A 13,864-nucleotide genomic window follows, 5' to 3' on the forward strand; every position below is an offset into this window, starting at 1 on the left:
GAAATCCAATGGAAGGTTATCATTTTCTTCGTCATCATCATCGATTCATCATTGAGAAATCTGGTATTTAGCAATTTACTCGCTATAACAAGGTTATTTGCCATGCTATTAACAAGACAAGAGTATTTCTCACGTATATCAGTCCCAGAAAATTCCATCCAGCTTGCTGCCATTTACAATAACATCTTGTGCTCACTAATATTTATTTATTAAATAACAGCCAAACTAGATATTTGTTTCATATCTTCACACAAAAGCTATTTGAGAGTGGAATGATGCTATTTTTTCCCAAGCTGACTGTTTAGGAACTCCAGCACTGAAAGGCGCTGCGCAAGCAAAAATGGTTCAGTCGTTAAGTTTAAGTGTAAGAGCCTTAAAATACAACCAAGAAGGAGGATTCATACCCGTTTTTCAAGGTCAACTTCTTCAGAACTCACTGCTAAAGATTCTAACAGTTTGATTCCCTCTTTGAAACCTGCAATTGCTGTGTCTTCATCGCCTAGATTTCTATCTACATCAGCAACTTTGGCAAGGGATACAGCAATGTCTATGACCTGATTGAAGAGAAATATCAAAACGAGAAGTAGATACAATGCATGAAGTATTGCATAGGTAGTAGATGATACAGAAAAAAATCGCACGACTATTTATCACCCTAGTAATGCTATATTGGTTTAATGAGAGAGTATACCAGTAGTTAAAGAGACAAGCACCAATAGAAAGACAACCCCAAACCGGTTTGTCTCAAGACTCTCAACACAAACAAACTTTTCACAATCCTGACCTTTTGAGTCTAATAACAATATCACTAATAATAAGTGAACGCCAAAATTCAAGCACCTTATAATATTAAGAAATTGCCAGGTCCATGAAATTGATTCAACTTTATGCTAACTACTAGCATAACTTAAGTATCAGATCCTCTGACCTACTATTCATCTTAAAGGAACAAATAATCACAATAAACGGAATCAGCAGTTTTATGTAGTCCCACCTGAGAAGGAACAGTTGAATTATTCTTGACTGCACTGCGACGAACATCCAGAGCCTGAAAATAGTAGGCCCTCGTTGCTTGTAAATCCCCTTCGTAGTATTTCAGATCTCCAATTTTATTTAGAGAGACAGAAAGTGTATGTATTATCTGCACATATGCAAAAAAAAGGTACAAGTTACATACTTACATATGCTACAGTTTAAAGAAAATGAAGTTTCAGGAAGCAACTCCCCAGGTTGAATAATTGTCTACCTCCAAATTATCCTTTGGCATTTTCTTAAGGAAATTTACACTCTCCTCGAAGTAAGAAACTGCAGAACTAGCATCACCAGTAGTTCGACTGAAATAAACAGTGTCATTCATAGATATGTTATACACAATTTTAAAGAAACTTCCAAAAAAGGCACAAAAAAAAGAAAAGATACTCCTATCTAAGGTTAATTTTAAAAGTGAGTACATACCAGCAATCACCTAGCATACCCAATACAGCACCTAGCTGAGAGCATAACTCAGGAGTATTTCCATTCTTTTGCAACTGCTCTCTAACATCTTCAGCACACACACCAAGCCTTGATTTGGCGCTTTCTATGTTATTGGCACGAAGAGCCTACACATATGTTAAAGTGACAATGTAAGGGAAAAACAACTACTATGAAGAAACACAAAAAATAACAATATCAATCATTCATGATGAAGGAACTCATAAACTCACCCTCATGGCCTGCTGCATCATAAAATCACCTCGTTCAAATGAGACATCCTCATATATTACTGTTTTCGTATCAGCTTCTTTTTCCTCCTTGTCGGTGTCAATCTGAGACCTCTTGATCCTAGCATGACCTTCAATGAAGCGATCAACAGTTTTCTGAAGATCAGGGTTGTCCTCAATCTTCTCAATGTCAGCACCACATAAAGGACAATCACTGAACCTTGATATGCATACTCTGGTTTCATAAAAAGAACTCATCAGCTTTTTTCCCTAAAGATGGTGAAACCAAACACTACCCTCAAAATAGAATTAAACAAGAGGTGTCTGGCCATATAGTGCTTACTTGCAGAACACATGGGAACAAGGCACGCATTTGCTGCATTGAAAGAGAAGTGCTTGGCAAACCATGCAGCTGAGAGGACCCAACTTAAATGTCTGAGAATCATATCCAAACGGGCATTTTGGTGAAATCACTGCATCTTGCTGCAACTTGTGATCACTTGCCGACTGTTGTTTACTCTGGTTTTCACTAGGCTTCTTTCCAGACGCATCATCAGGCCGAGAAGCCTTGTTAAAAGGGCATACAGGCGTCATCGTGATCTGCAACCAGGATGGGATCAAAATAATCTGAATTACACAGTATAGATCTCCAGATTCAAAACCTAAACACCAAGAAGAACAAGTTATAATCCAATATATACTCCTAAAACCTTTTCCTTAGTATATCGGGTTTTGATTGTTAGCTAGGTCCACACTAGAGTTTATGTCTTGTTGTATCAGAGCATCAAAGTGAGAATAGTGTAGGTATAACAGACAGGATCCATATTGGAACACAGATTTCACCTAACAAAATGGCCACATTTTCCGATAGAATGAATGGTAGCATGATCAATATCGCAATAACACACTTGCTAAATGTCCTACTCTTGCTAAAAAGGATAGCCATCAAATTTAAGATTTTGAGCAGGAAACGAAGAATAAATGTTTTTTTACATATAAAGCATCACAAATCAGGTAAATCAAAAACTAGCCAATAATATTAAAATTCCTAGCAAGAAATTAGGTCACGATCGAATGCAAAAAGCAAATTGATTCCGAAACTATGCAAGTAAGATATACAGCTAGGTATAGGCTTCAATTAATTCAGCTAAGAAGGTTGCAATCGCCACGCACCTAAATTCTTCAATTTTACTCAAATTCCCTCCGTTTTCCAGATTTTTCTGTGCTTCTTTGTTATCAGATAGATATACCAGTATATTTTCTGAACCAAAATGCAAAAACACTCAGTCACCAGAATCCAAGAGAGAGAAAAAAAATGTAATGGGAATTTTAAAGGATGAGGTGAAGAAAATTCAAGAAAATATCTTTTTCCTGTTACACATCGTCGTTTTCATCTTATTTTTCTCGGTCTAATAATTCATGAAATAATTGAGCTTATCCAATCCAAGTTAGAGTTATTGGGCTTATTCAGTCAGACCCACATTATTTACTCAAACCAACTTGAAAATGTGATCACGCAACTTTGGCCCAACTCTATTAAGGCAAATTGCAAAAAAAATCATTTAGTTTAGTCTAAATTTTTATTAATCCTGCCACTTAAATATATTGTAACTTACATTTTACTTAATTTTCACATAATTTCAGATTTGAGGAAAATTATGTACTCCCTCCGTCCCTCTGTAGTAGAGAGGTTTCATTTTGAGCACTCGTTTTGGAAAAATTATAGTGAAGAAAGAGTAAAATAAGAGAGAGAATAATATACATAAAAGTCTTCTCTATATTATTCTTTCTCTTAGTTTACTTATTATCTAATTTAACTATTTATTATTATTTTTCTAAAACTAGTGCTGAAAATGAAACGACTCTACTGCAGAGAGACGGAGGGAGTACTTGGTATACAAAAAATACTATGTGGGCAAAATGTTCGGCTACTTAAATATCGTTGTTTAATACATTTAGTCATCATATCTTTAATTTTTACATAGGTACGCGACACGTCAATAAATTCAAATTCATAATATGTCGCTATGGGAATATTATGAAACATATATCAAAGTTATAATTCATCCTTTTTTTAAGTCTCGAGATTGCCAGAATTTGACCAAAAATCAAAATATGTACTAACACACAAAATTAAAAAATCACACGTTAGGATGTGGGTGGGTGTTCGTACGTAATAAATGAAGTAAATTGTTATGTGTGCGAATCGATTCTTGATCAATTGTGGCATGTGTAATCTATACTAATATAAAAGGCGAGTTTTGGACTTATTTTAAAATATTCATAAGTTGTGGGATGAATTTAGATATTTATAAATTTTAAGAGATAGGATTAAAATGGAGGTTACAAATCTTTATGATTATAAGTTATTGAAAATAATAAATGTAAACATAATATAAAAATAGTGGCATGTTTAATTTTTTTAATATATTTATAACATGAGAATTATAACTCTACATAGTAGTATTAATTATTAATATGGCTCCATATACGGCTTTTCATACATGCCCTCTTATAATCATAAAAATTTATAACCTTCATTTTAATCTTATTTCTTAAAATTATAAATATCTATTCATCCCACTAAAGAAAGTAACGTAAAGGTAATAAAAATGGCATTTAAACAAATCAATCAATTTTCAATGTAAATTTAAGGCAGTCAATCATGTTATAATTCCATCAATTTATGATTGTTTCTTCATACTTTTTATCTATAAATACGTATCATTGGTTAGATAAAATTCATTCCTCTTTATCTTTTCTCATTGCATCACGAATTCTCTGCAAAAAGATATTTTTACTTCCAATATGATTATTACTCTTTATCGATAGTAGTACATTCCTCTTTATTATTATTATTATTATTATTATTATTATTATTATTATTATTATTATTATTATTTGTTTACTAAATTGTCTCAGCTTTTATTTTGTTGATGCCATTGGTGTTATCATTGACCCTGGCAAGGTTATTATATAATCTAATTTTCGGCTCATTGAGATTAAAATTGTGATTCGCAGTGAGTGTTGATCGTCATTTTGTTTTTATTTTCTACTCCAATTTAACGTTTAAGACATTTGAATATATCAAGCTGATTGATAATGTAGTTGAGGAGACACTATTTGGCATTTTTAAATATTACTCTCAACTATAATATTGTTATTTGTTTTTTTAACATTGTTGCTATTCTATTTTTTTAGATATTATTGGTGCAATTGTTGACCCTAGCAAGATTATTAAACGTGATAATTGTTGATTTATGGTGAGTGTTGACTCATTTTTTTTCAACATTGTTTTGTTTTTGTTGATTCGTCTAAAGTTGTGTCAATATAGTTTGTGTATATTATTTTGCAGAATATCAGCATATTGGTGATGCTTCATGGATAAGTTCTTATTGTTCCTATTGGGATGCATTTTTTTGGCATGAAGAACCGTTGGGGAAATCATCTAAAACCAAAAAACCAAAATTTTCAAATTGTTGTATGAGTGGAATATTAAGCTTCCTATGATGTATGCTCCTCATGTTGTCTTTCAAGATTTAATATTCTATAATAATTTTTAATGTTTTTATTATTTAAAAAATATTATATTTCATATAGTTGAGTTCACCTCGATGGAAGATTGGATTGATAATAGGTTGAACACCGGTCAATCACTATATGTGTACAATTGCATAGTCAATAAACTCTTTTATGTTGTATCACTATTTAATTTTTATTTCATAAATATTATATATTTTATAAAGTTGTATACTTTTATTTGGGATCTATAAACCATGTATAATTTTATATTTTCTCATTTCATTTATTTAATTGACTATTTAATATAAAATTCAATGGGTCGTGCAACGCACGGGGTTGATACTAGTAATACAATTAAGGACGTCTTTGATTACATTGCATAATTCAATTTTACAGTATCTTGACTCACCACCTCGGGTATATACTCTCTTCGTCTATAAAATATTGTCAAGTTTGATTCAGTGTGGAATTTAAGAAATGTGAAGAAAAGTGGGTTGAAAAAGTTAGTGGAATGAGAGTCCCGCATTTATATAGTACTCCTGCCGTCCCACAATACTTTAATTACTTTTTCTCTCTACATCTCTCTTACTTTCCAATTTTGCATTAAAACTCGTGCTGAGCTCAAAGTGCATTTTTCTTTGTGGACGGGGGGAGTATTAGTTTATAATAGAAGGTGAGGGTAAAGAGTTAGTGGAAAATGAGGTCCATTTAAAAAAAAAAAAAAAAAAAAAAAAGTGGACAACTTTTAAGGGCGGAGGGAGAATAATTTCTTTATATTATTTGTGTAGAGATGGTGGTGTAAAAGTTGAAAGTTTTAACAAGTAGATCACCCTGATGCGATCATGTGAGCATGTCCAATTTTTCTTTCTATATTTGCAAGTTGAGTAGTTGGGTGGTTGTATAAAAATTATGACAGCTTGAAGATAAAGAACAAGAGTTGGAGTTGACTAAATGATCTACCAAATCAAAACAAATGCACATCCAAGATTAATCATAGTAGATGTTCTTAATCAAACAAACTAAAAAATTGGCTCAATAATATTTGTTCAGATGTAGAAGACAACGGGAGGTTGGGCCTGATCCGGTTCATCGTCCTGATGCAAACCCAGTTTAACCTCAGCAGTGGCGCAGAAGGTGTGGATGCGAAAAGTGCAGCCGGCCTGACCACAGAGATAGGACCAATGCTTAGAGCTCAGCTCTGTTGTGCAAATCTTGCAGAGTTGAGGGGTGGAGTCTTTTTCTTGTGTTGTTTGGTAACTGATGCATATCTCGTGTTCATGGCTCTGGTGCTTCACCTTTGGCGGGAGATAGGCGCATGGCACGTGCAGATCGACCTCACAGAGGGCGCAGCAGTAGGAGAAGGTGCTGCCGGCCACACCACAGCCGTTGCACAAGAAGGAGCTGCTGCAGTATGTGGGATTAGGCATCAGGATGAGAGGGTGCTGCTTGTGGGATGGGTGCTTCACAAATCTGTTTGCATTTCCACAGTGCTCGTGGAGGAAGAACTTGCAGCTCCAGCAGGCGAAAATCGAGTCATGGCAGAGGCGGTGGCAGCCATGGCAGTGGAGCTGCTGCCCTGGTTGGACTTTGTTTAGGGTCAAGGTGTGCTGGTGGCTGAAATGCTTGTACTCCATCTCTCTCTCTCCCCTCTCTCTCTCTCCAGTTTATATAACCAGTTGAGGAGTTGGATCAGTCAAGGTTTTGATGCAGATTGAAGATTGGAGTTTGGTGGTGACAGCTTGATTGATAATGGGCCTAGCTGTTTATACATAACAAAATCTTATTGTAGAATCTTGGCATTGACTTTAAGAGAGATTCACAAAACAATGTCCCAACATGTGTAGTTAGTTGACTTTGATCCTGGAGTATTAGACTAGGCATCAGAGTCAACCAAGTTTGTAGATCATGGATGAATAGAAGCATACTAGAGAAAATGGAGCCTGTTTTGGCATCATATACAACAAAAAGATCCTGTCTTTCCTCATATCCCATCTTAGATGCTGAGCATCTAGGAATATAATTTTACGATAATCGATGGCGGCCTAGCACATTGGCCAGCAGAAGCTACAGCCTTTAAAAAATCTCAACATATTTTATGCTGGCCAGCCTAAAATAAGGACTTGGTTGTTGCTTGTTTCGGAGTCTCTTGATTCCATCGATATAGGCTTGCCAAATGGTTGTTTTGTTGACATTATAATCATAACTTAATCCTTCCAAAATTTAGATGAAAACATATATAAAAATTGAAAGCTGCTTCTGTTTTCACAGCAACCTTCTCTCATTTCAGCTTCTGCAAGGTTGAGGTTCAGATTCAGTCAAAAATGGATCAACCAACAACGATGTTGAAACATTTTAGTCACGAACATCCACTGAAATATATTGAGTCGAGTGCTGATGGAGGTTGTGTCTGCTCAGCCTGCAAACTTGCTATAATGCCAAGAAATTTCTTCTATCAGTGCAAGCTTTGCGGATTCTCCCTTCACAAGGTCTGCTACAGCATGCCTAAAAAGGTCATGCACCCTGCTGATCCAAATCACTGGCTCAAGCTCTCAACCCCGTCTACTGTCCTAGAAAAACCAGACGAGTGTGAGGCGTGTGGGAGGCACATTGCAGGATATTACTACAGCTGCACCGAGTGTCCCCTTTCCTATCACATGCTGTGTGTGGCAATGCCTCTCTCGGTCAAAATCATGTCGTCCCATCCTCACGTGCTTAAGCTAGAGTTCAGACCTGTCTATGATTTCAAGTGTGATGTGTGTGACATGCCTAGATTCAATGGATGGCATTACCATTGTAGAATGTGTGAGTTCGATGCGCATGTTTCATGTGCTGTTAAAGGGGCTCAGCCACTATTGAAGGATGACGGAACGAATGGGTCAAAATCCCACCAACATGAACTGATGGAGCTGCTCTCGGAGCAGATGAAGCATGTTGAGGTGAAGAATGCGAACAATCTTGATCTTGATCGTGATCATCATCTTCAGTCTCTCGATCAGTTGAGTGCAATTTCTGAAGTTTTCACTTTGCCAAGCTGTCAGTTTAGTGATGCTTGTTTCTCCCTTGATGTATCAAAGCCTATTCCTATTGAGAGAAACAAAAATGAATGGAGTGAGTGTGATTCTAAGCAAAATAATGAAAAGCTTCAACTTCTCAAAAGGCAGAGTTTCAGTTTTGGCATGAAGGACTTGAAGAGGGAGGTGACTCTAGCGCCCTCCACCGGCATCTGCACTCCTGTATGGGATGAAATGGGACGAGAAAATGAAAACAGAAACGCGAATGCAGCTAATAACATAATGCTGTTTAAGGATCAGGCTAAAGAAACAGAAACTGTAAGAACTTCTCTACCTTTCTTTTTTGCCTACAATATTTGGTCTTGTGTGTGTAGAAGGCTGATCTTTCGAGTTTTTTAGGTGAATCTGAGACGTCCATTTTGGTCGAAACTTCTCACGTGTTTCTGATGCATTCAGAGGTTGGAAGATGCTGCAGTCTTGACAGATCTGAGATATGAAACTGAAATAAGGAAATAGTCTTTTAGTCCACAAACAGTAGGAAAAACTTTGTAGTTTGATCCTAATCTATTTTATATAAAACTTACTTCATAATGTAAGTTCTTTTTTTATGTATCGAGAAAATTTCTGCATAAAAAGTAAACGATTTCTTTTGCACACCGGACTAACAGAATACAGAGGTCTCGAACCATGACTCATTGAAGGCATAGCTGAGATCATCAGGCCTACAGTTTTGAATTTAATAGTCATGTTGTTTATTTTAATTTTGTATTTTTAAATCTTCTGTTGTCAGAAGTATGAATATTCTGCGGTAGTTAGATAAGATCAACTAACTCTGGATTCATCACATTGAATCCTCAGATTGGTTTGGACATTGACAGAAATTATTTTATTGGCCAAAGAGACAAACAAGTAATTTTCTTTGGCCAGCTGATGTGAAGCCAAGTCTGCAGACCAGCTTTACGCGTTTTTCACTCTGTCCCATTCATGATATGAGTCCATATTCTGTGAGTCCGGCTTTGATATAAGTTCGACAAAACGTTGTGTATGTCCATTTTTTATACCAAGACCTACAAGAGATGGACATAATTGAAGCACAACCAGAATTTAACCATTTCAGCCACCAACACTCTCTCAAACTGGTTTCTTATCAAAATTCAAACCCTGAAAAAATCTCATGTGCTGCGTGTTTGAAGGAAGCTGAGGGATGGAGTTACATCTGCCAAACCTGCAACTACTGTCTCCACAAAGCTTGCTCGAAACTGCCTCAGAAACTATATCATGGTTCTGACAGAAAGCATGCGCTGATTCTGCTTGCCTCGCCTGCCTATGAAGATGGAAAGTTCATGTGCAACGCGTGTGGCGCCTCTGGTGCTGCCTTCTGCTATCACTGTGATAAGTGCCAGCTAGACCTACACCCCGTCTGCGCCTTTATGTATCCATCCTTGCTGTCTAAGGCTCATGACCACGCCCTCCATCTCTGCTATGAACCTCCTTATGAGAACAAAGTTTTCAGCTGCGATATTTGTGAAAAGCCGGGTTCAGATCATTGGCTCTACCGCTGTGGAGAGTGTGAATTTGATGTTCATTTGAAATGTGGGAAAGAGACACAAGACCATGCTTCTATGTAAAATGATCATAAGACCAAAATAAGCTTGAATTTGTGATATTCTCATATTATTAAGCCTTCTTATATTTGATGTTTTCCTGTACTCATCTTAAATTGATTTTTCCAACTTAATCAGTCGCCTATTATCAACTTATGTTCAACAAGCACATCGATTCAGTGATATATAAGGGCATTATCAGTAAGTGAAGAGAGTGAAAGTTGATGTTCATTTGAAATGTGCAAAAGCCACTCAAGAGCCCTATTAATCCTCAAGTTGGATTAATATATTACTCTATTAAAGATGATATTATAGACCAAAGTAAGTTTGAAAATCAGATTCTCTGAATAAGATTGAGAATCAAACTAAGCCCGTGATTATGTGTAAGCCTACATAAGTTATGAAAATGATCTTCTCAAGAAAACTGACATCCCAGTTTGCTATTGGATAGTTATGATTGTCTTCTTAGGTTTCTTAGGTGGTGTTCGGTTTCCAAGATAAAATAGTAGTACCAAGATATTATAATCTAAGGTGGCGTTCGGTTACCATGACTAATTATCATGAGACTATCCATCTAGGATTAAATTGTAGGATTATTTTAGTTGGAGGGGGAGGCTATGACTAATTATCATGGGACTATCCATCTAGGATTAAGTTGAGATGGTCAATCTTATGAACCAAACATGATACATATTTAATCATGAGATTTAGTCTTGCCAACCGAACACCCCCTAAGATTGAGTTGTGAGATTATTTTAGTCATAGGGGGTTAGCTATGACTAATAATTATCTCATGATTATCCATCTAGGATTGAGTTGTGGGTTTGAATGTCTTGAACCAAACACACTACAAATTTAATCTTAGAACCCTCATAGAACACTTTGATAGGAGAATTGCACATTGAGAAGATGTTTGATGTCACTTCTCAAAGACGGAAATCCAGCTTCCTTTGTAGTAGGAAGATATCAACTCATGGTTACAGAAACATCAAGATCCGGCCACGAAATCATTACTACAAATTTAATTAAATTCATGGAGTAATGGTAGTATAGTAAGCTCAACGTCTCATGCACGGCACCAACAATGAAAACGATGAGTGACAGCCATAGTATGTATATGTATCCAAAAACAACCTTTTAAATACTCACAAGATCACATCAATGTCTATTTCGATCATTGAAAACTCAGCCACCTAAAATGTTGTTTAAAGAAAGATCCATCTACAAACGACATACATCCTTGGCTGACTTTGAGGATGCCTTGGAAACATGTTCACATTCTATTAGTAAATCCCAAACCTGGACTTAATATAAGTGGATCAACAGCAGCATCATTTGCAACAAGAAGCAAATGGGCAAGATTGAGGCTGAACCTCATCTCACTCACTTCAGCCACCCTCATCCCTTAAACCTCAAATCCATCAACATCTCCGATCCAAACACAACCAAATGCTCGGCCTGCCAGAAACCGGCCTCGGGCCTCGTCTACAGCTGCGACTCCTGCAGCTACACCCTTCACAAAATCTGCTCCGAGATGCCCGAGAAACTCAACCACAAGGCTGACCCCAAGCACAGCCTGACCCTGCTCCCGGCCCCCGCCTACTCTACGGGATCCTTCCACTGCAACGCGTGTGGCGTAACTGGCACGAGCTTCTGCTATCACTGCGCAGAGTGCGAGCTCGACTTGCATCCGGCGTGCGCGTTCACGCGCTCCTCGGTGAAGGGAGGAGCACATCAGCACCCCCTCCAGCTCTGCTTCGAGCCTCCCTATCCAGAAAAGGCCTTCGTGTGCGACGTCTGCGGCGCATCCGGGTCGAACCACTGGCTGTACCGGTGCGAGGAGTGTGGGTTCGACGCGCACCTCAAGTGTGGGAGAGCGGATAAGGTGCGACAGCCTAAGAAGGATCATCAAAGGCCGGCACAGCAGTATTCTAGTTCGAGAAGTGTGAGCAGCCAACAAGGTCCAGCAGCGATGTATGATCAGCTGCAGAGATATAATACAGCGCCGCCAGTGGTATATTACGTGCAGCAGCCGACGAGGAGGAACGACACCGTGCACAGCGTTGTCAACAGTGTGATTGAAGGTTTAATTGAAGGAGGGGCTAATCAGTTAGGGCAGGCTTTGATACAAGGTGCAATGGGTAATTGAGTATTACTCTATCTCTATTCACGTCGCTTGTTTTTTGCATGTTTCTTTCTTACAGACTATTTATGTATAATTTCGAATCAATCACCAACCTTTCCTTGTTTATTTTTTTTATTTTTAATGATATGTTTATATGTTTGTTATAATGTGAACTTCATTAGCATGAGAATTATTTGTATACCAAAGTGATTGGCATATAAATTTAGTTTGTAGTATATAATTTTTTTATTTTTACTGATTTTTGTATTTTAACTGAATTGGTAATATTGATTTATTTAGAATACTTAATAAATTAATTAAAATAAGAATTTAATAGAAAATAAGAATTTAATAGAAAATAAAAATTTGAGATCCATGAATAGTTATGGGGATGAATAATATGTTATGAATATTGTTTCTAAAGTAATGAATGAGGTAAAAAAATGTTATAGATGTAAAGAATACGAACAAATAAAGTATGGGAAAAAGATTCACAAATCATCCAATACAAATAGAAATAGTCTTATGAGTGAACTCTTTAGGGTTTAGGGACTCGTTTGATAAAAAAGATGAGATATTAGAAGATAAGTAAAATAAGATAAGAAATGCATGCTTTATGTCAAGATATGCAAAGATATAATTTATTTTGGTTGATGTTTGATTGAAAAGAAATTATCTATTTTTGTAAAGTATATTATATAACATGGCTTAACTTGATAAATTGGTAGGTTAAATAAACATGGTTAAAGTTATAATTTTGGTAAGATTGGTTAGGGCCCTTGTCTTATATTGGGCTTTGAGTTAAGTTTATCTATGATATCAAACCATTAGAAATGTCTATATACAATTCTCTATCTTGGTATTACTAACTTATCAAACACGCTTTGAGTATTAAGTAAACTCGCGATTCTTGATATAATTTAGTTCAATTATCTACAATTCCCTCTGATTTAAAGATCTTCCAGTGTACAAATGATTAAAACTTCATTTGAATTTAATCTCTAACCAAATTAATCCACGGCTATAAAAGGTATGTTGATAGCTAGAAAAAAAGTGGGTGCTATTTAAACATTTTCTCATGTTTGATATCACAATTAGGCTATCTCTTTAGGAAGGCACGAACCAAACCCAATAATCACACCCTTTCTAGTTTCTAGTTACATTTTCAAACAAAATTGACCGAAATATATCAGCATCGTTTCCTGCATCCAAGTAACTCCACCACTTTGCCTCATCTTCATTCTTCAAATTTGGGCTTCAAGATCACACGTGAAGCCCAAATTCGTAAAGTTGGACTTCAGCGTTATCGGAAAAGAAGAGAGATCGGCAATGGACATATTGTTAATTAACTAGTATTTCAGTTGTTATAATTGCAATAAGATAAATTTGAATATACATACTTATTAAATATATGAACTAGTATAATTTAAAACACAAGATATTATTAATATAATTAAATCTAAAAATATACTTTAACTGAGTAGGAGTATTAAATAAAAATTCAAATTACATAAAAAAATTACTCCTAATTTTCTACTTAATTCAAGTGAGTCTAAGCTAGGTTTAGTCCAAATTTATAGAAATAAACACATTCCAGTCGAGCTTGCTTTATTCATGGATTAGGCAAAGTCGCATCTCAAATTAAACTGCCCAGCTTAAGATAGGCCGAATCGAATTGGATCCAACCCGATTGACAATTCAACTGAATCCAAAGTACTAACCCAGTTAACGGCATGTGACTATATGGAGTATATTGAAAGTAAATCATTTTTTGAAGTTGGTGTTCTTCTTAAATTGTGTAGTTGCACGAATAAATAACAAGTTGTCACATTACACAAATAAATATAAAAATTAGTATTTCATAATTTGCATTAGTTGACATATTTATGATAAATGTGC

The 13,864-nt window shown here is 36.1% G+C and overlaps 5 protein-coding genes across 6 annotated transcripts; 3 read left to right on the top strand and 2 right to left on the bottom strand.

Annotated features, from left to right (window-relative positions):
- Nucleotides 1-108: 108 nt before the first annotated feature.
- LOC125207572 (protein NCA1) lies at nucleotides 109-3,038 on the bottom strand. Of its 2 annotated transcripts, none has more exons than XM_048106972.1 (8): nucleotides 2,877-3,038; nucleotides 2,047-2,303; nucleotides 1,707-1,938; nucleotides 1,456-1,601; nucleotides 1,247-1,334; nucleotides 995-1,141; nucleotides 405-554; nucleotides 109-326 (listed from the first exon to the last, which is right to left on the bottom strand). In XM_048106972.1, the coding sequence occupies exons 2-8, from the start codon at nucleotides 2,295-2,297 to the stop codon at nucleotides 279-281; spliced, it is 1,062 nt and encodes a 353-aa protein (XP_047962929.1). In that variant the 5' UTR covers nucleotides 2,298-2,303; nucleotides 2,877-3,038; the 3' UTR covers nucleotides 109-278. The 2 variants fall into 2 exon arrangements, with proteins under 2 accessions (XP_047962929.1, XP_047962930.1); XM_048106973.1 differs by having other exon boundaries at nucleotides 2,047-2,365.
- Nucleotides 3,039-6,199: 3,161 nt separating this feature from the next.
- LOC125208180 lies at nucleotides 6,200-6,879 on the bottom strand. Its single transcript, XM_048107762.1, has one exon. The coding sequence runs from the start codon at nucleotides 6,857-6,859 to the stop codon at nucleotides 6,272-6,274; it is 588 nt and encodes a 195-aa protein (XP_047963719.1). The 5' UTR covers nucleotides 6,860-6,879; the 3' UTR covers nucleotides 6,200-6,271.
- Nucleotides 6,880-7,546: 667 nt separating this feature from the next.
- Nucleotides 7,547-8,752, top strand: LOC125206298. Its single transcript, XM_048105571.1, has 2 exons — nucleotides 7,547-8,554; nucleotides 8,693-8,752. Exons 1-2 carry the CDS (start codon nucleotides 7,547-7,549, stop codon nucleotides 8,750-8,752), a joined length of 1,068 nt encoding a protein of 355 aa, XP_047961528.1.
- Nucleotides 8,753-9,309: 557 nt separating this feature from the next.
- Nucleotides 9,310-9,902, top strand: LOC125203657. The gene has a single exon (XM_048102053.1). The coding sequence runs from the start codon at nucleotides 9,313-9,315 to the stop codon at nucleotides 9,862-9,864; it is 552 nt and encodes a 183-aa protein (XP_047958010.1). The 5' UTR covers nucleotides 9,310-9,312; the 3' UTR covers nucleotides 9,865-9,902.
- Nucleotides 9,903-11,134: 1,232 nt separating this feature from the next.
- On the top strand, nucleotides 11,135-12,077 carry LOC125203143 (diacylglycerol kinase theta-like). The gene has a single exon (XM_048101436.1). It carries the CDS (start codon nucleotides 11,192-11,194, stop codon nucleotides 11,987-11,989), a length of 798 nt encoding a protein of 265 aa, XP_047957393.1. The 5' UTR covers nucleotides 11,135-11,191; the 3' UTR covers nucleotides 11,990-12,077.
- Nucleotides 12,078-13,864: the final 1,787 nt, after the last annotated feature.

This window comes from Salvia hispanica, chromosome 2 (assembly GCF_023119035.1).
Source record: "Salvia hispanica cultivar TCC Black 2014 chromosome 2, UniMelb_Shisp_WGS_1.0, whole genome shotgun sequence".
Classification (NCBI taxonomy): domain Eukaryota; kingdom Viridiplantae; phylum Streptophyta; class Magnoliopsida; order Lamiales; family Lamiaceae; genus Salvia; species Salvia hispanica.